The sequence below is a fragment of the Musa acuminata genome, chromosome BXJ1-8 (genome assembly GCF_036884655.1).
Source record: "Musa acuminata AAA Group cultivar baxijiao chromosome BXJ1-8, Cavendish_Baxijiao_AAA, whole genome shotgun sequence".
NCBI classification, from domain to species: Eukaryota; Viridiplantae; Streptophyta; class Magnoliopsida; order Zingiberales; family Musaceae; genus Musa; species Musa acuminata.
The window spans coordinates 2685433-2704586 of record NC_088334.1 but is presented as its reverse complement, the minus strand read 5'-3'; the positions used below and the strand labels follow the sequence as shown (position 1 = coordinate 2704586).

Below are 19154 nucleotides of genomic sequence, written 5' to 3'. Positions count from 1 at the left end.
GTTGGTGCACGTCGCGATGTAACACGGCACGATGGAGAGATGCGACGCACGAAAGGACCCGAACCTACCTGTTTTTGATTGGTTGAACATGCGGGGCCCATCGTGTAGAGTCACAGGGTAAGGGACGCGGTTTTCGTTCGTTATTTCAATGTCTGCCTATTCCTTTCTCTCTCGAAGACACGGGATTGGTCGGTCGGCGGTCGTGCGTGCGTGTGACGCGTAACGCCGTTACAGTGAAGACCTCGCAGTTCACGTGGTCCACTCGACGTTGGAAGGACGCGGACCTACGGCCGATTCCGCGTACCGTAACCGCCTTGATCCATCCAGCATGTGCCCCCACGCATCCAATCATCGTCTTCGAACGTGCACGTCGTGATCTAAGTTGGATCCTATCGCGGCACACGAGCTGTCTCCACAAAAGTAATCTACGTCCGTGGACAGCTTGCATTGGCGGTGGTGAGGCGGCGACACCTTCGATCGATCGATCAACCGCAGCACGCTACGTGTTGTCGTCGCGTTACCATGACAGCAGCAAATCGATATCAATACTAGACGGCAGGCTGGACGTGACACCACCGGCCGTTCTGCGCCCTATTTTTCGCCCAACCTGCTGTGATGCTATTTGTCCGAAAGCAAAGGCAGCGGACATATCAAATCAAACAGAGAAGTCAATGCACCGCGCGGCGGCCGCCGCTTGTTTGTATATGTCGTCAAGTGTAGGTGTTCGAGGCCACGCTTCACTGCTCACGCACGCTGCTGCTGCCGCTTCTGGTATCTTCAAGGACACGTTTATCAAAAAAATAAGGGTTGGGAAGAGAGAGAGAGCTGGATGATGATCAAGAGTTTTACGTCCAGAGAAAGGTGCTTCTGGACTATGGTTAGTCAACCCAACTAGCATAAGGTGTTGGGTGAGGTCAAGCTGCAGACTCGGTTCCACCTGTTCCATCACAAGAGAAGCCTGCTCGGCCAAAAGAGCCAGTAAAGCCACTGGTCCAGCTAAGAAAGAACCAAAGCAGAAGCCAGTAAAACCTCAAGTACAGGAGGTTGTGAACTAAGCGAAGAAATCCTCTAGCATTTTTAGCATTTGTTCGAAGTCTGTCACCTTCCGAGATATTGCTCTCCACATTTCCAGGATTGCGTCGATTCGGTTCTCTTGAAATGCTGAAAACAGTGTTAAGCATTGTCTGATTACATAGATGTGGTGCGATTGCGAACCACATGTGGGAATTCTGCTCCTCGTAGATATTATGTACATTCCAAGAACAACAACAAGTGATTTAGAGGCACAAAACTCAAGAAGGGATGTTCAAAAGCAGAGAGCAGGTGAGGCTTCGTGAGCAGATCATTGCAGTTTCTGCAGGAACACATATGTTGGCCTATAAGCCTGGAGCACCGGGCATGGTACAATCCACAGCAGCTGCAATTCCAGTTCACCAGTCTCCACGTTCCTAAGCCTGAGGATGATGTCTTGCACAACCTCGCCCTCTTTCCGCACCATGGCACTCTCATCTGCCGAGCAGTTCTTCCGGTTGAGCTTCACGGTGGTGATGATGGTGTCATTTGGGATGTCAGACAAGTTCATCTTGACTGCCTCTACAAATGGATGGATCTGGATCTCTGCGTCGCCCATCTTGTCACCACGGCTGAACGTGTTCTTGTCAGAAACTTTCTCACAACCAGAGAATTAATGTCATAAATCCTCTCAATTTTCGCTCTAAATTAGACTTGAATTATGCACCATTTTCCCACGAGTACATCTGCACTACTCAGGAAGGTTATTTGATTCTTAATTTTGCATTACTTCAATATATAGTTCCTTCATCAACTCAATGAATTCAGTTCATTTGGAAGATCAGATGGTTATACATGTAACGAGGAACAAAAGTGCATCGAGAGTAGAAAATTGATTTACGAGTAACAGAAGAAAATTTTCTACTTCCAAAATTTTTATAAACAAAGAAAATAATTTTAAATTTTGAGACACGATATAGAAACATGAATATTAGATATGTCTAATATACAAAAATATAAAAACAGAAATATTAAAAACGTCTAGTCCCATATGCATAGGATTGTATAAGATGTTTTCAAGATAAAAACGTCGAGCTCCTAATGTCTCACCTATACGAAAAGTCACCCATAATTAATTAAACTTAAAAGGACTATTGGTTAATGTTATATCCACGTAAACCTCTAGCATTTATCATATTTTTTTGAACATAAGCTATCGTGTCCTTACGCAACGTTAGTTAGTAGATCTTTAATTGAAGTACCTTAAGCGTATGCTCCCCATAGATACCGTACCCTCTCGACTTACCATCATTTTTTGCTTTGGTCCTCGCTTATATTTGTGTGTAACAATTAGACACAAGAAAAGAATGAGATCTCTTAAGCCCCATCCTCAACCTGTAGTTTCAAGAATTCACCCTAACTCAGCCCATTGTCTAGCATGCTATTCCATAATCCAAGATTGTCACGACCGAAGAAGGCCCAATACCGAGCTTCCAACAAGAACACTGAGAGGGTGAGTCAGTGCTCAATCCACGCCTGATATGTGGCTAATTAGATCGAGGTGGGTTAACTGCTTTTCTCAGGATTACACTGGCAGTTTACTGAGTGGAAACTGGAAATGTGTGATGAGGAAGGATTCAAGCTTCTTCTTCGATGACTGACAAAAGATGGCTTCCCGCTTTGTCATTAGGTTATCCACGTGTAAACACCCTTATCGAGATTATAGATATGCACACAAAGACTGGTGTTCCTCGGTGTTGGAAGCTGCTTATGGTCGATCACGTAGTAGCGTACTACTGGTAATGTCTGCAGTGACCTTTCTTCCCTGTCTAAATTTCTACACGCACAGGAGTACAGTGGATGGAGGCCTAACCTTCTCTATTATAGTGATCATCAGAACAGTCTCAACTCGGTTGATCTGCTGCTGTCCACATCTCTATTCTAGTCGTCGGAACTATCTCCTCTATGGCTTACCAAACCTACCCGGAACTTGAGAATCCAAACTCCAGCTCAAATCTGGATCCAAAAGTTCAACCACACACCTATCCAAAAGACTTTTGCCTAACAATTCTACCAGGCAGGAGCTTTGCGAGCCTCCTCTCACTGGTTTGGTTTCTGTTCAAGAAACAAGAAAAGCTCCAACCTTGCATCCACCTGCCTAACCTCTGTTCATTGAACGAAGGTGGAATCGGTCACCCTGAGCATTGCCACTTTTCAGAAGAGTCAACCTTGACATCAGACTTCAAGTTTCCGTGCCTTCATGCCCCTTTCAATGTCCTCATGTGTGTGACTCACGAGACATTGAGACATCAAGCCACAAATGCTGATTCCTGCCAAAGTAAATAGAGAGCTCTTCACATGTGACTCGGCTAAAGTTTGGCTTCGGCCTGTCCTACTGTGTGGACGTAGTGGATGCCGGTGAGTTTGAAGACTGCCGGAAGTCAAGAATGGGGAAACAAGAACTTCCATGGTCTGCTTGCCACACTATACGTGGAGATTTCTTTGAGATTTTGTTTGATTCGGTCTTGATGAATACTAGAAAAGCCAATTACTAAGATTAAATTTCTTGTTGTTTCTCTTGGTCTGACCTCTACGGATTGTTTACTTACTGCCACACAACCAGATTCTCTATCCTCGCGGTCACGATGACTGCACCAATAGAGGTACCTCACTTGGCTAGCTCATCTTTGAATCCTGGAAGAGCAGCTATGATGGGGTAGCACATTGACCATGGTATCATCCAGTGCTGGGACACCTAACTTCGTGTGTGAAGCCTTGTCAGATTACAAGCTCGTCAAACCCTTGAGATGTTGATTGGTTTGACAATATGGTGGGTGATTTCAGCAATTATTTCATGCCAAAACAATCTTGTTTGCCTTGTGTTGTGTAAGTCATACAATGACACCGGCATGAAGCTGCCTCAGAGTCTGCATGTTCTTCGTTCCCAGTACTGTCTAAACCTGTGCATGCAGAGTCCAGTTTGGAGGTTTATTCTGCTGTGATTGATGATGCTGAAGGCTATATGTAAAGAATGCTCTGTTCACCCTTTCTCTCTCTCTCGCTCTCGCTCTCTCTTCTCCATCCATCATCAATCTTCATGCTGATTCAACCATATCCTATGATCAATCAACTAGTAAACAAATTGTTACGTGTTTCATTCAGCTTTTGGATCATTGCTGAGTAGTGGAGGTGAGGGTGAGAGGCAGTGGGCATAACTCTTGCTCCAATCATGGAAGGCATTCTCGCCAAGCCATCGGATGCGTCAAGGCTTTGCTTTAAACCATTTATAGATGGAACAAGGGATGGGAAACAGATGAAACACATGTTGAACAAGGCACGTAAAGTTGCTTGTTATGCACACAAGGTGTTCAATCATTGAGCAAGCATGAACCACACACAGAGGTGGTAGAGAAAAAACCTTAGCAGATCCAAACAATGGTGGTTTGCCAAATTGTAGGCTTACTAATCACAAAAGCCATGCATAAGTTTCCTTGTCCAAACTCCATAAGCCTTATATGCAGCGGGCAGTAATTGACTTGTTGCTGCATTCTTTCCCTTCCCACCTGCAAAGAAGAAATGAGAGTACATGGAAGACAGCCGTGTGTACGGTGGCTCAACCTCGATCATACTGCAACGCGGATTGGTTTGCGTGAGGAGATTATGAGCGAGGAAAAGAGGAGAAGACGACATGCAGAAGAACCACAACAAAAGACCAAGTTGCAGGGCGTTGCTTAATCTGCAAGCGAGGAGAAGGGAAGAAGACATGCACAAGAAGACAATAACACGCAGAAGAGAGAAAGTTGGAGGCTTGTTTGATGCGTTAGGATGATCGACAATAACATGGTGAATTGCTGAAAACATTGTCAGCTGTGTTTGAACCTGAAATGTTTTTGGCCCATAGATTGATCGCTGAAGTCCAACCTAAAACAGCTGTGGTTTTGCAATGTAAAACCTCAATCAGGTCAACATGCAGGTCCTTTCCTAGAGAAACAAAAAGTCAATGTTGTGTCCTGCAGTTCCCTGACAAAGGCATTTCTCAACTCATGTGTCTCTGTCACGGACCGATGCCTACAGATGAGCTTTACGTCCACCTCGTCCTCTTGCTCCTCATATATCAATCAGGCCTGTGAGGGAGAGCCGCATAGCACGAAAAGGTTGAGAGAAATTGTGATGTATATTTTCTCAAGATCAATACAAATCTTCTTCCCTGCCTCTTCTCTCTCTCTCTCTCTCTCTCTCTCTCTCTCTCTAGTTGGCTTGATTTACCTATCTCCTTTCTCTATTCTTTCTCTCCTGTCCATGTAGACGAGATCAATATTCCGTTCAAGTAATAGCGTCTGCAAAGGTTGCTTGTGGAGACCCGTAACTCTCTCCTTCTCTCCTCTTTAATCTCTCCATTTCCCCCACACCATACGCAGCCCAAGGCAGCACTCAGCAGTGATATCAAGAACGCAACCGCATCCCTGCTCTGATGCATGCATGCATGCGTGAGTGCAGCCAATATCCTTTACTCTTCTTCCTCTTCGCCACTGCTAATAGAGAGAGATGGCCAAGTACCAGAGGATGATACCGGTCGTCGTAGCAGTGTTGGTGTTCTCTTTCCTGTCTCCTTTGGCTCTCGGTCGATCCTTGGACTCGGTGGACTACGTGGAAGTCCTTTTGGAGGTGAAGAACTCGTTCACGGAAGATCCCCGGCGAGTGATCCACGATTGGAACTCGGATAACCAAGAGTACTGCTCTTGGACCGGAGTCGCCTGCGACCGGGACTCGGCAGTGGTGGCGCTCAACCTCTCCTCGACCTCCCTGGCCGGCTCCCTCTCCCCCTCCCTCGGTCGGCTAATTCGACTGGCCACCCTCGACTTCTCCTCCAACCGGCTCACAGGCGCCATCCCGAGCCAACTCGGGCGCCTCTCCGCTCTGACCGCTCTCTTCCTGTACTCCAACCGTCTCTCGGGAACCATTCCCTTCTCGCTCGGCTTCCTCTACAGCCTCCGAGTCGTCCGGCTCGGAGATAACCCGGGCCTGTCGGGGCCGATCCCTGACTCGTTCGGTGATCTCCGCAACCTGACCACCCTTGCCTTGGCCCTCTGCAACCTGTCCGGCCCCATCTCGAGTCGACTCGGCCGGCTGACTCAGCTCCAGAACCTGGTCCTCCAGCAGAACCAGCTCAACGGCCCGATCCCCCCGGAGCTCGGTAATTTGGCCAAACTCCAAATCCTCAACCTGGCAAACAACACGCTCCAAGGCGAAATACCGAGTCGACTCGGCGAGCTGAGCTTACTCTCCTACCTCAACTTGATGTCCAACCAGCTTAAGGGTACCATTCCGGTCTCTCTCGGCAAGCTATCCGGCCTTCGCGTTCTGGACTTGTCGATGAACGAGCTCGGAGGAGAATTCCCAGCCGAGCTCGCCCAGCTGAGTGAACTCGAGTATCTGGTCTTGTCCGACAACAAGCTCTCCGGCCACCTGCCGGAGAATCTCTGCCCGAACGCAACAAAGCTGGGGTACCTATTCCTGTCCACCAACAACTTCTCCGGTCCAATCCCGGCCGGTTTAGCCCAGTGCTGGTCCTTGACGCAACTGGATTTGGCCAACAACAGCTTCACCGGCGACATACCGGTCGAACTCGGTGAGCTCACTAATCTTACTGATCTCTTGCTCAACAACAACAGTTTGACGGGTTCGATTCCTCGCGAGTTCGGCAACCTCAGCATTCTCCAGACGCTGACCCTCTACCACAATGAGTTGCGAGGCCGACTGCCGGAGGAGATAGGAAGGTTGCGGCAACTGCAGATCCTTTACCTCTACGAGAACCAGTTGTCTGACGAGATCCCGTCGGCGATCGGGAACTGTTCGAGATTGAGGATGATGGATTTCTTCGGGAACCAGTTCTCCGGCAGCATCCCGGCGAGGATCGGCGAGCTGACGCAGCTGAGCTTCCTGCACCTGAGGCAGAATAACCTCTCCGGCGAGATCCCTGCGTCGATGGGCAATTGTCGGCGGCTCACGGTTCTCGACTTGGCCGACAACCGGCTCACAGGAGGAATTCCGGCGACGTTTGGGCTCTTGCGCTCGCTTGAGCAGTTCATGCTTTACAACAATTCACTCGATGGAGGCATTCCCGACGTGATGTTCGAGTGCCGGAATATTACGAGGGTGAACTTGTCCAACAACCGGCTCAACGGAAGCATTCTTCCGCTGTGCGGATCGAGCTCGCTCCTGTCCTTCGATCTCACCAACAACTCGTTCGACCAGGAGATTCCGGCGCAACTGGGGAATTCTCCGATGCTCGAACGGATTCGGCTCGGGAACAACCGGCTGACCGGCCAAGTGCCGCCGGTGCTCGGAGGCATCGGCGCCCTCTCGCTCCTCGACTTATCCAGCAATTCGCTGACCGGAACGATACCGGAGGATCTATCATCTTGCAGGGGGCTGACCCACATCATTCTGAGTGAGAACCAGCTCGATGGGGTCATCCCGACGTGGATCGGGAGCTTGCAGCAGCTAGGGGAGCTCGAACTGTCGTCGAACAGCTTCTCTGGGCCTCTTCCTGTCGAGCTCTTCGATTGCTCCAATTTATTGAAGGTCTCGCTTGATGATAACTCGTTGAATGGCTCGCTTGCTCCCGAGTTCGGCAAGCTTGCTTCTCTCAATGTGCTAAACTTAGCCCACAACCAGTTCTCCGGGGCAATCCCTGCATCCATAGGAAGGCTAAGCAAGCTGTACGAGCTCCGACTATCGCAGAATCTGTTCTCGGGGTCAATCCCGGTCGAGCTCGGACAACTGCAGGACCTGCAGAGTGCGCTGGACCTCAGCTTCAACGACCTCAGCGGGGGAATCCCGCTGTCGCTCGCGTCGATGATGAAGCTCGAAGATCTGAACCTGTCGCACAACTCGCTGACCGGCGAAGTCCCGCGACAAATCGGTGAAATGAGCAGCTTGGTGACGCTCGATCTCTCGCACAATGACCTGCAAGGGCAATTGGATGGGCGATTCTCTCGATGGCCACCGCAGTCGTTTGCGGCCAATCGTGCACTCTGCGGCCGGCCTCTCCAGCCATGCGGGATTGCGAGTTCCACCAAACGAAACTCGACGTTGAGCTCTGCAGCGGTAGCCGTGGTCTCTGCCGTCGGGGCGCTGGTGATCGTTCTCCTACTGGTTGCAGCTGTGACATGGATCAGAAGGTGGTACACGGAGAGATCGAGCGGAGTCAATCGCGCATCTTCGCCGATCGGGCATCGACAACTGATCACCAAAGGCTCCATCAGGCGAGAGCTTACATGGGAAGCGATCATGGAGGCGACGTGCAACCTGAGCGACGAGTTCGCCATCGGTTCTGGCGGGTCGGGGATCGTCTACAGAGCCGAATTCCCGACCGGCGAGACCGTAGCCGTGAAGAAGATCCTGCATAATAACAGGGAAAACTTGATGCTGCAGGAAAATAGCTTCGTGAGGGAGGTCAAAACACTCGGCCGGATCAGGCATCGACATCTAGCAAACCTGTTGGGATGCCTAAGCAGCAACCACGGCGAGCATCTGCTGATATACGAGTACATGGAGAAGGGTAGCCTGTGGGACTGGCTGCACAAGCCCGGGGCGAGCCAGAAGAGGAAGCGGGAGCTGAGTTGGGAGGCCAGGCTGAGGATCGCGATCGGCCTCGCCAAGGGGGTGGAGTACCTGCACCATGACTGTGTGCCGAGCATACTTCACAGGGACATCAAGTCCGGCAACGTGCTGCTCGACGACGACATGGAGGCTCACCTGGGCGACTTCGGGCTGGCCAAGGCGGTCGCGGAGAGTCGCGGGAGCGATTCGACCGGCAACACCGAGTCTGGCAGCTGCTTCGCCGGATCCTACGGCTACGTTGCTCCAGGCACGTCCCGTACTTGCAACCAAGCATTCAAGATAGCTATATCTACGTTATCGTTGTATCCATCGACTAAAAAAATCTTGGTGCTGCCATTGTGTTCAGAGTATGCTTACTTCCTGAAGGCGACGGAGAAGAGCGATGTATACAGCATGGGGATAGTGCTGATGGAGCTCGTGAGCGGGTTGATGCCGACGGATCGGACCTTCGAAGGAGACATGAATATGGTGAGGTGGGTGCGGGCTCGGATGACGTCGTCGTCAACAGCGGAGCGGGAGGAGTTGCTGGATCATGCTCTGAAGCCACTGCCACGGCACGAGGAGTCGTCCATGTTCGAAGTGCTCGACGTGGCTTTGCAGTGTACGAGGACGGCGCCTGCCGAGCGGCCGAGCTCGCGGAAGGTGGCCGATCTGCTGCTGCACATTTCTCTGAGAATGCCTCGGATGAGCTCTGGAACGAAAGTCGCACCATACAACACGCGGAGAAAAAGATATACTTGAGCTTGGACAGTCTTAGATCAGATGATGAACAGTGGTTTTGTGTTTGTAAAGTTGCCTCTGAACAAAGCCCATACGCTAAGCAGATTCAATCTCAGTATTCCTTGTGAGATTTTGGTGATCGTCAAAAGATCCTAAATAAGAATCAACATTGGAAAGACGATTATTAAGTTGAGTCAGATGATTAAAATACAACAACGGAATGACAATCTGTAAATCGACTTTAGATATAATTCAAGTGACGGCCTCTTAAGTAGTTTGATTTCCTCAGCACGTCAGACGCAGGACAAGCGATAAAGATTATTCATTTGCGAATTGGATGAGCAGATTCAAATCATGAAAAATACTTCTTACTAATAATGATAGAACACCTGAATTTTATCCAAACTCCCTATTAATAAAGAGTCTTATGCTTTGAGTTCATGCTTTTCTTATTGTTATCTGAAAGGCTCACTCTCATGCTGCATGATACATGGCAGAAAATGCACACTCAGAAGTAACACATTACATAGAAACGCTTGGGGGTTTGGAGATGCGAATATGCAGGAAATTGATGGAGCATAGTAATCATACAATGCGCAAGATTTATCAGCAAAACACAGACTCAAACACCCATATACACAATTCTCTAGTGATAAGTGACAGTAAGAAAAATGTGAAGGTCTAACAAAGGTGGCATCACGATGGAAGAAAAGGTTCATATATCCGTCAGAATTTGTGCAAAAGTACAATTAATTGGTAGAAATCAACACACACCTTCAGTATCAGGAAAGTGAAATTTCTTGGGAGAAATAATAATCTTCCAGCTTAACTGTCTGGCCAGAAAATGCTGCAAAACTTATTCCAAACAACTTTCAAGACACAACTTAAAAGCATATATTGATAGAAATAAAACCCTCATAAAAGACTCCAAGCAGGCAGATGAAGCACTTGACATGTTGTAATACTCAAAGAGTTAATCATCCGCATCATCTACAAAATAAAAAACAATAAATTTAATGAATAAAAGCCAAAAACAACAAAAATCAATGAGTATTCACAGTCTATAAACTGCAAACCGATTGTCAAAGTGATTGATGCATACAATGGTCGAAAATTATCCAACCAATGGTCTAAATTTACTGTTTCAACCAGCAAAATTAACAAAAAATAATGATTCACCTGTGGGACCATTGAATTTAGGTAAGTGGAATATTACTTTCGTCCCCCTTCCCCTAAGGGCAAGTAAAACAAGTACAGGTGAATCTGTAATTGGCGGAAGTCCGAAAAAGCTACATATATATCAGCCACCAACTTCTTGTTATTTACAGAAGCCCAACACTAATGTTCTTTTCAAGAATTAGCACATTTTTCAATGTCATAATTATTTCACTCTGAATCCCACAGCTATTGCTGAGAGATATGCCTATCTTCAGTTTACCACTCAAAACAGCAAAGAAGGCCATAGAAAATAAAGACAGACCTTGTAATCCCAAATGCCGGTTTTGCAAACTATGCTCACTCAATCATGGAAAGAGAATAGACCACCCAAGGAAGAACAAGAAAGAAATGAAAGATTTTGCTACTCAACTATCATTAGGTAAATTGTTTAAAAAAGAAAAAATGTCCAAGACTAGGAGAATAGACCTTCCAAAAAATACAAAGAAAGTGAAAATGGATGTTGTTCATTAACTTAATTTATAAAAGAAACAATAAGTCTCCAAACATGACCCCTGCAGGCTCACATGCTCTTAAATAAATATACAGAAGAGAAAGAAAAGTTATTAAAAATGAGACTAGAATTCTAAAAGCATGAATAAGAATGACAAGAATACTTGTTATACTAGACCTTTATGGTGATTCTGCTACATCTTAATTTATAAACCTAAAAAGGATTATAAAGATTTCCTACAATAGTTATCAAGAAGTCACATGAAAATCAGTCCAAAAATAACAGAAAAAATAAAAAATCCAATAAACAGAAAGGAATAGTTTTCAAATATTCCTTATCTTTAGCAACTTTTGGACCTAATGGATTGTTCTAAATACCTGTTGTCCTTTCTAAAGAAGCTTAAAGATTAGTAAGATATGACTGTACCAATTCAGAAACATGTTACCCTCTTCCGATTCATATATGAATTATTTTTGGCTTAAGCAATTACCTTGTAAGACTTCTATAGTAAACCTGTCTCTGTCTAATTAAAAAAAAAGGTAAACTAGTATCTTTTGGACTTCATCTTGCTCCGTACTAACTTTGAAGGGGTTGCTCCAAACTTACTTAGGCCAGCAATTATACTCTATAAAATGTATTCATAATAATGGAATACAAGCATGGAATATGTGGCATTTAAATGATGTATTATATTATACATCAAAGTGTGGTATCCATTGAATATATTATACAAATTAGTCCCAGTGTTTCTCTTGTTGTTGTTGTTAGTTATTAGAGTTTTTGCTACCCGAACCAACCAAAAATTTATGGACAAATTAGGTCTTTGTTCCTGAAAGAATGTTTATAGAAGTTCTTGAGAGCAACCATAATGATTCTTTCATCACAGATACTAACCTAATATTGTTTTCTTCATTTAATTAATCAATCATCCATTTGAATTTTGTAATGACAGAATACATGCTAAATAACTAAAAGATAGCTAAAACCAAAGAATGTTGAACTCACATGTTTTTCTTAGGATAACCTACTAAGCACAAAAACACCATCTTCATACTCCAGCAAGATAGTTCGGTCAGATAACCAAAAAAAAAAACGGAGAAAAGAATGCTCAGGGTGATTTATCAAAAATGTATAAATATGTCCAATGATTTATTTAGTTACGATGGTGAAAATCAAACATACTTCATTAGTCCTATCTACAATCACAATTGACATATACATTTTTCATTTTTATGTGCATTGACAAACTGTTTAGTCTACACAATGGAGCAGCTGCAGAAACCACATGCTAACAGAAGTCCAGCAGATCCACTAGGCCAGAACAACAGCTTAGGAAATTATTTCATTAATATTTTCCTATGTGAACTAGGAAATTGCAAGAACTGCAAACTAAGAATTTCAAATTATATGCAAAATCTGCATCAATTAAATGTCAAGTTGTAAAATGTGCTACAATGAGGATGATATTTGATTAACTTGACTTCATAAAGAATTAAGAAACCAATATGAATCGATAAGCTTCAACCAGAAAAAAAAAACTTAAAGTGTCATGATGGGATAGCAAGAAACTAGGAGAGAAAAAAGAGTTTGTGATAAAACAAGAACTTGATTGAAACAAATTGTCAGCATCTACCATAAAAAAATTGGAGGACAATCATACAGTTTTTTTATGCTATCCATTCAATAAAAAGCAAGAATCCTATAGTCATTGCAAATGTAATGAACAAGCTCCTAGGTCATTTTCATGTCATATTGAGCTAAGAAACATGCAAGGGGACAATAATTCTGTCAAAAATCTAAGTAACTGCTTTAACAAAAAATTGAGGAAGTTCTACAGGTTCTCCAAATCTTCTTCAATTCATATGACATTTCCTCATACTTCTTTGCCTAAAATCCTTCCGTGCATATGAATTCTGCATGTATGCAACATATATGTCACGTTTACAAAATTTGACCATCCACGAGCGAACATACTTGGTCTTCTTCAATTGCATGCTATGTTACCATCACAATCTTCTGGTAGCCTAAAAAATTACTACCTTATTTTAGATAATATTTCCCAGTCCATCTTCCACAAACTCTTTGTTCTAAAAACCCTCAAAACAGGGTTCATGAAAAGAGCCACATTCTCTATATTCAGTAGTATTACAAGAGTGCGACAACTAGATTAGGTTTTAAGGTATCATCATGCTAAATATGCACATGGCTAATTGGTAAATAAGCATTCACATTCTTTGCCTTTCAATAACTGGACAGTAAACGATCTTCCATCAAATGCCATATTACCAAACCTAGTCATCCGAGATCATCCGCCAATTCCAATTCATATCTAATGATCAACATTTTCCTCACCATCTTCCACAAAGTCGCTCTTTCTCACAAACATTCAAGTGACATGGCGCCCCCAATCTCTTACATCCACTGCCATTAAGTAGAATGAGCAGTAAGATCGGAATTAGGTTTTCAGAGTCAGTCGTAGCAGATACATACGGCCAAATTGGTGGCTGAGCGAAAAACAACAGAAAGAGGGGAGAGAAAGGAAGAAGGAGAAACGAGGAAAGGGTCGAACCGAAGTATCTGCGTTCGTTGGCAGCCTTGGCCTTATCAAGCATCTTGTCGAGGTCCTCCTTGAGCTTCTCGTCGTACTTTACGAGCTGGGTAACGAAGATGGTCCCCAGCCCCATCCCCAGCACGTGCTCCCATGGATCTGCAATAAGGAAGACCGACCGATTGAACCATCGAGTACGACGAGATCAAATCGAAGAGGAGGATGAGGAATTAGGGATCGATATAAAGAAAAAGAAAGGGCAGAAACGTACGGCGCATGTAGGGAAGCTTGCGGAGGGCGTTGGAGTACATCTGCGTGCTTAACCCCAGAAGGGCTCCAATCACCGTCGCTGTGGCCGGCATCTCTTCTCTCCTTCTTCTTCCTCCTCCTCGTCCGGTGCTCGACCCCTCTCTCACTCGCCGCCTTTGGAAACGAAGTGAGGCAGAGCGATCAAGATCGAACCCTCTGTCCTTTTGTCGCGGATCTCGGGCCCCTCCTTAGCGGATTCGGGCAACCGGATGGTAATCGAAACCCGGACCACAATACTGGGTATTCTATTTGCATATAAGCGCTTGTTATCAAAGTATTTGGATCTTGGTTTGACAGGGATCTATATGCTATTATACAAAACTACTTAAATACTCCATCTCGTGTCACGTGATGATCACGTGATTTATTCGCTTGACGCTATCAAGCCAAACCTAACGCACGGAGTCGATCGAAAGAGGTGGGAGGTCAAGGGAAGATTCGTCAGCGGATCATCGCCATGGGAGGAGGAGGAGGAGGAGGAGGCGAGCACGGATCTCATGGAGGAGCGGGCGCCGCCGGGGACTTCCGAACGAAGGTGTGGAGCATGACCGGTGGGCCGTACTGCCGTCCCAAGCACTGGAAGCGCAACACCGCCATAGCCTTCTTAGGCGCCTTCCTCGTCTGCATCCCTATCGCTATTAAATCCGCCGAGCTCGAGGTCGTTATCCTCTCCCTTGTCCCTCTCTCATGTCACAACTTAATCGTTTCTCGTTTTGACTCTGATACCATTCGGATCTATCACAACATTTATCGTGTGTAACAGTAACTGATGCCACTTTCACTAATTTCTTCAGTCATTTCACCCATTCTCTCTCCCTTCATAGTTTTTAATTAGTACCGATGGAGTTGTGGTGCAAAAGATCTCAACTTTCAATCGAATATGCATCTCACTTCTGAAAATTATATTTCAGGATATGATTCTAACATTTATACACGGAGACTTCTTTTCTAGGGTTAAAGCATTGGTCACACATCTTCTGTTTATTTCTTGGAATTCTGATGAATCACAGACAATAACAATTGACACTTTGAAGATGGATGGATCATGTCACTAATGGACAACACGATGAGTTGTGATCAATTTGCAAGCAAGATGATTGATCCAGACAGTCTTCCTAATTAATGCTCAATACCTAATGGCTAAACTAATAACTACAGGGTAAAGATTTAGAAGATCAAATTGGTTGCCATTTAGGGCAAGTCTTGGGAATTGATTGCATCAACCTATTATGTTTTAGGAATATCACATTTGTGAGAGTGACTGTCCCTCCTTTCAAAAAGTACTAGACAAACAAATATATATATTTTTAACAAACTTCAGTTTTTCATTGTTAGTGTCTCTGATATCAAAATTTAGATGGATAGTGAGCTTCGACATCATGGTGAAGTTATCCTTTTGCAACCTTGGTAATTGGGGGTTGAGTCATGTAAATGGAAGTTGGTTATGTAACATGGTAAGGTTGTTTATATTCGCGGGAACCTTGCACATTCGACTTGACCTTTTAATTTATCTAATGGCATATGTGTGTATGTATTCTTGTTTTTCCATATAAAAAGCACCATGATAACAACTAACATGTATTATCTGATCAATAGTATTCCTAAAATGACTTATCTCTTTCTTTATCTTTATTTGTATCCCTGTTATTTTGTTGGATTTTTTAAAATATCCCTTTGTACTTTGTAGGAACCTCCTGTTTTGTTTTGTATCCTTGATCATAATTTTAAACCTGATCTAGATGAAACTGAATCAATAATTCCATTAGCTTTACTTGTAGGCTTGTAGCACACGCAGATTTAACATTTAAAACTCTAATTAAATGTTCTATGCACTAGTTTCTGAAGACTCTTGAGTTGAATATGAACTCAGGTTACTTCATTTGAATGACAACTAGGAAGATTTAAGTGACCTATGCCACTATAAATTTGCATGAAAATCAATAAAGTCTAAAGAAAATGGCTCTCCTTCTGTTCACCACAACCTATTCATGATCAATAAACCAAAAGAATAGTTGAAGAGATTCTTTCTTCCCATTAGATCAGCATTTTCTGACATTTCAATGGACAAAACAGCCTCCACATTTTCATCTATAACTGGTTATGTTACACTTTGCGCTTGTTTCCCAGCCATCTTCAATTCCATCAATTTGGCTCCTTCTTCATATCTTTCACGTTCATTGACACAGGAAGAACAAACTGCCATATTTTTCTTGGCAGTGAGAGATCTGATAGCACTGGTAGTGGCAGTGGAGAGAGAGTGAGGACATTAGATTTGAAGAGTGACAGCAGAGGATGACTGATGTGTGAACATAAGACGTCTAGTTTAAGAAGAGGGGTAGTCTGGCAGAAGGTTTGTCAAATCAAGCAAACGAAGGGGAACTATCTGATCATGTGAAACTGATTTCTTCTCTTTTCAATCACAGAGAGAGAGAACTTTTACTTAGTACTTGTTCCCTCTATCTTGCAAAGGATGGAGTATCCACACCATTTTACTAACGGATTCAATTTTAAGCAGTTATATTAAAATGATTAATATGAATATTAGATTTAATAAATATACTTCACATATTCAGCGGTGTGCCTGTTGTGTACCTGGTTCTTTTTATAGGGTTCATGTAGAACAATGTCTGTGGCACAAATTTGTGAAATATGCAGGCCTTAATTAAGGTGAGGTTTTTTATGGTATAGAATTTTAATTTGTCTACCATAGTTTTTCTGATGCATTTAATATAATTGAGCAATAAAGCTAGTGCATTTTGTTTTCCTCTTGCAGCAACGGCCTCATTATCCAGTTCGCCCAATTCCTTCACAACTTTGGTGCAAGAACTTTGGCAAGAAAGAATACTAGTTCCATGTATTAAGAATACTAATATTTGGACTGGTTTTTCATGTGGTTCTCAAACAGGAGTCAACTTCTTTTCCTTCTCAGATGTCCTTTCAGCGACATGCTCTGCTGTTGTGATTAAGTACTTATTTCATAATATGGCTGAACAAGTGTTTAATCCAGAAGGATTATTTCTTGTGGTCGCTACGGAATAAAGACATATTCTGTTAACCGCATGAACTGCAGGATTGTGTGAGAACACTTTTTAATGGGAATATGTTCTATTTCTTGACGTACAAGTATGAAGGTTTCATAATTGTCATTTTCTGAGTTTTCTTGCAAGGCATTGCAAATCACATCTGTCTACCCAAATTGGTTGTTGATAATTGAATCTTCATGATGTATTATTCTTTTGACCATTGGATCTTTTTCATCAATCCCTAATGGAAGACCTCAGTTGCAGCCATATCATCTGCTACATTTCACAGATAACTGTTTCTTGGAAAGTCAATATATTTTGCTTTGTGCATTAAGAGGAGCTGCCTCCACAATATTCAATGATTGTCCAGAAAAATTCTTAAACTTGCAAAGCTGTTGACAACAAGTAATATAGCAAATATGTCAAAAATTATACAAGATCTAGGATCCTCTAGTCTTACACATGGGAGAATGGTTCTAGTTCTTGCAAGATATAAACATATACATGGTATAATATATGCAACACTAAACAGGCACTGAATCTATACCCAACCCATAGGATCAGAAGATAATCAATAAACTTTCCCCTTTAGTAGCCTCAATGTTTTGTACATTATGTTGGATGATTTGACTATTAAGGAACTCAGTAAGCTTAATCTAATTCGGTTTCAACCATTTCATATACTCTTAGCTTGTAAAGCAACAAATCAATTTACCTTACAATGATTATTTAACTTTGATCACTAAATGCCTTGTCCTTCAGTAGCATCACAGCGTTGAGTCATTGCTTGGAGCCCTTAGTTGATATTGTAAGAATTCCAACCTCCACACTTGTGACATTTTATCAATAATATCCACTATAACCACATCACAATTATTATTCTCTAAACTAAGGGAGTTGGTATTCTGCATTTACATAGTAGCGGTTAAATTCTAGAAGTATAAATTGTTCTAAAGAGCTATAGACTTAATGTCGATAATATAATATTCTACTAAATAGTTAAATATACATTGAAGTGTTGTGTACTGCTCCTATGATTTTGTAATTCAAATCCAAAGAACTGACTTCTGTCCATTATAAAAAGATTTCTCTTGAGGGATTTTAATCTGTCTCATCCCAAAACAATAAGGCACTGTCTCTTTAGCTTTGTGTAAATCTAATAGGAATAAGAAAAGCAGGAATCTTAGACCTCGGTTTAGATGTCAATAATTTCATGATATTTTGGTGAATAGTACATGACTTTTATAAGTTTCTCTCTCTAGCCAAAATTGGTATGAGATAATCACATGATAATTCTTATATAATAGTTAAATATGTCACATCTTAGGAACATCTGAAATCAAATAAATAAATCAATCAAAAAAAATTTCAATAATACTAAATAGTATCCTCAATAGGTCAATTGTAAAATAAATATATATCCAAAAATCAATCATTTTATCAGTGTATATCAAAAACTCAGAAAGAGTACTCACTTTACCCCATAGGATAAATTTATATTATGAAGGAGATAAACTCATACCGTATTCCTAATAACAAATTAAATGATGTCTCTCACCCGCAAAAGTTGAGGATATATTTCTCTCAACGACTAATGAAATAATTATCCAATAGTCATACCTAATAACCCACTAATCTCTAAAGTGAATCATCCTACTTACTCTTCTTAGGAAAATAAAATTTATCTTATATTAGTCATGTCAATTTATCTCATATTAGGAAAATAATATATTTGGAGCATCTTAATTTATCTTTTAAATATCATTGATTCAAATAATATCAATTAGTCATCAATTGATTTAAACACTAGCTCAATTAATCTAAATAAACTCGATTGAACTAAAATTTAACTAAACTAATTTTTATTTCTTATTTAATCAATTTGAAACGTCTTAGATTGAAGCATCCCTTAATGTAGGACAAGTTGATTTGAAATCACCCTTAATTAATGTAACCGATCAAATCTAATTTGATTCAATTGATATTTTGATCCAAATCAAATAAAGTAAGGGTAATTAGCTGGATTTTATAGTACTAGATTAGATTAGGTCAGCCCATCTACCAATCACATGACAATATATGCATGCTAAGCTAGCTCATATCTTGATCATATACACGACACATGATTAAATAAATGGATCTAACTTGTTGGTTAGGCCTAATTTATGAATAGCCTAGCCTATGGACTGAGCTTGGCATATCGGCTAATTTCAACTTAAATCCTAATTAATTTTATAAATTTCGAATT

General features: G+C 42.6%; 2 protein-coding genes and 1 long non-coding RNA gene across 3 annotated transcripts; 2 read left to right on the top strand and 1 right to left on the bottom strand.

Annotated features, from left to right (window-relative positions):
• Positions 1–5161: 5161 nt before the first annotated feature.
• LOC135680632 (LRR receptor-like serine/threonine-protein kinase GSO1) lies at positions 5162–9472 on the top strand. The gene is made up of 2 exons (XM_065194693.1): positions 5162–8884; positions 8984–9472. Exons 1-2 carry the CDS (start codon positions 5557–5559, stop codon positions 9376–9378), a joined length of 3723 nt encoding a protein of 1240 aa, XP_065050765.1. The 5' UTR covers positions 5162–5556; the 3' UTR covers positions 9379–9472.
• A 587-nt stretch (positions 9473–10059) lies between these two features.
• Positions 10060–14025, bottom strand: LOC135680631 (uncharacterized). Its single transcript, XM_065194692.1, has 3 exons — positions 13846–14025; positions 13596–13733; positions 10060–10347 (listed from the first exon to the last, which is right to left on the bottom strand). The coding sequence occupies exons 1-3, from the start codon at positions 13934–13936 to the stop codon at positions 10331–10333; spliced, it is 246 nt and encodes an 81-aa protein (XP_065050764.1). The 5' UTR covers positions 13937–14025; the 3' UTR covers positions 10060–10330.
• A 377-nt stretch (positions 14026–14402) lies between these two features.
• Positions 14403–16999, top strand: LOC103993943 (uncharacterized). Its single transcript, XR_010515493.1, has 3 exons — positions 14403–14541; positions 16492–16550; positions 16657–16999. It is a non-coding gene; the product is annotated as an uncharacterized LOC103993943 (long non-coding RNA).
• The last annotated feature ends 2155 nt before the right edge of the window (positions 17000–19154 follow it).

Bases quoted from the DNA above. Each gene is read 5' to 3' on its own strand.
- LOC135680632 (XM_065194693.1), top strand. From the start codon at position 5,557: ATGGCCAAGTACCAGAGGATGATACCGGTCGTCGTAGCAGTGTTGGTG. The intron at 8,885-8,983 runs GCACGTCCCGTA...CATTGTGTTCAG, and splicing joins CTACGGCTACGTTGCTCCAG to AGTATGCTTACTTCCTGAAG.
- LOC135680631 (XM_065194692.1), bottom strand. From the start codon at position 13,936: ATGCCGGCCACAGCGACGGTGATTGGAGCCCTTCTGGGGTTAAGCACG. The intron at 13,734-13,845 runs GTACGTTTCTGC...TCCTTATTGCAG, and splicing joins CAAGCTTCCCTACATGCGCC to ATCCATGGGAGCACGTGCTG.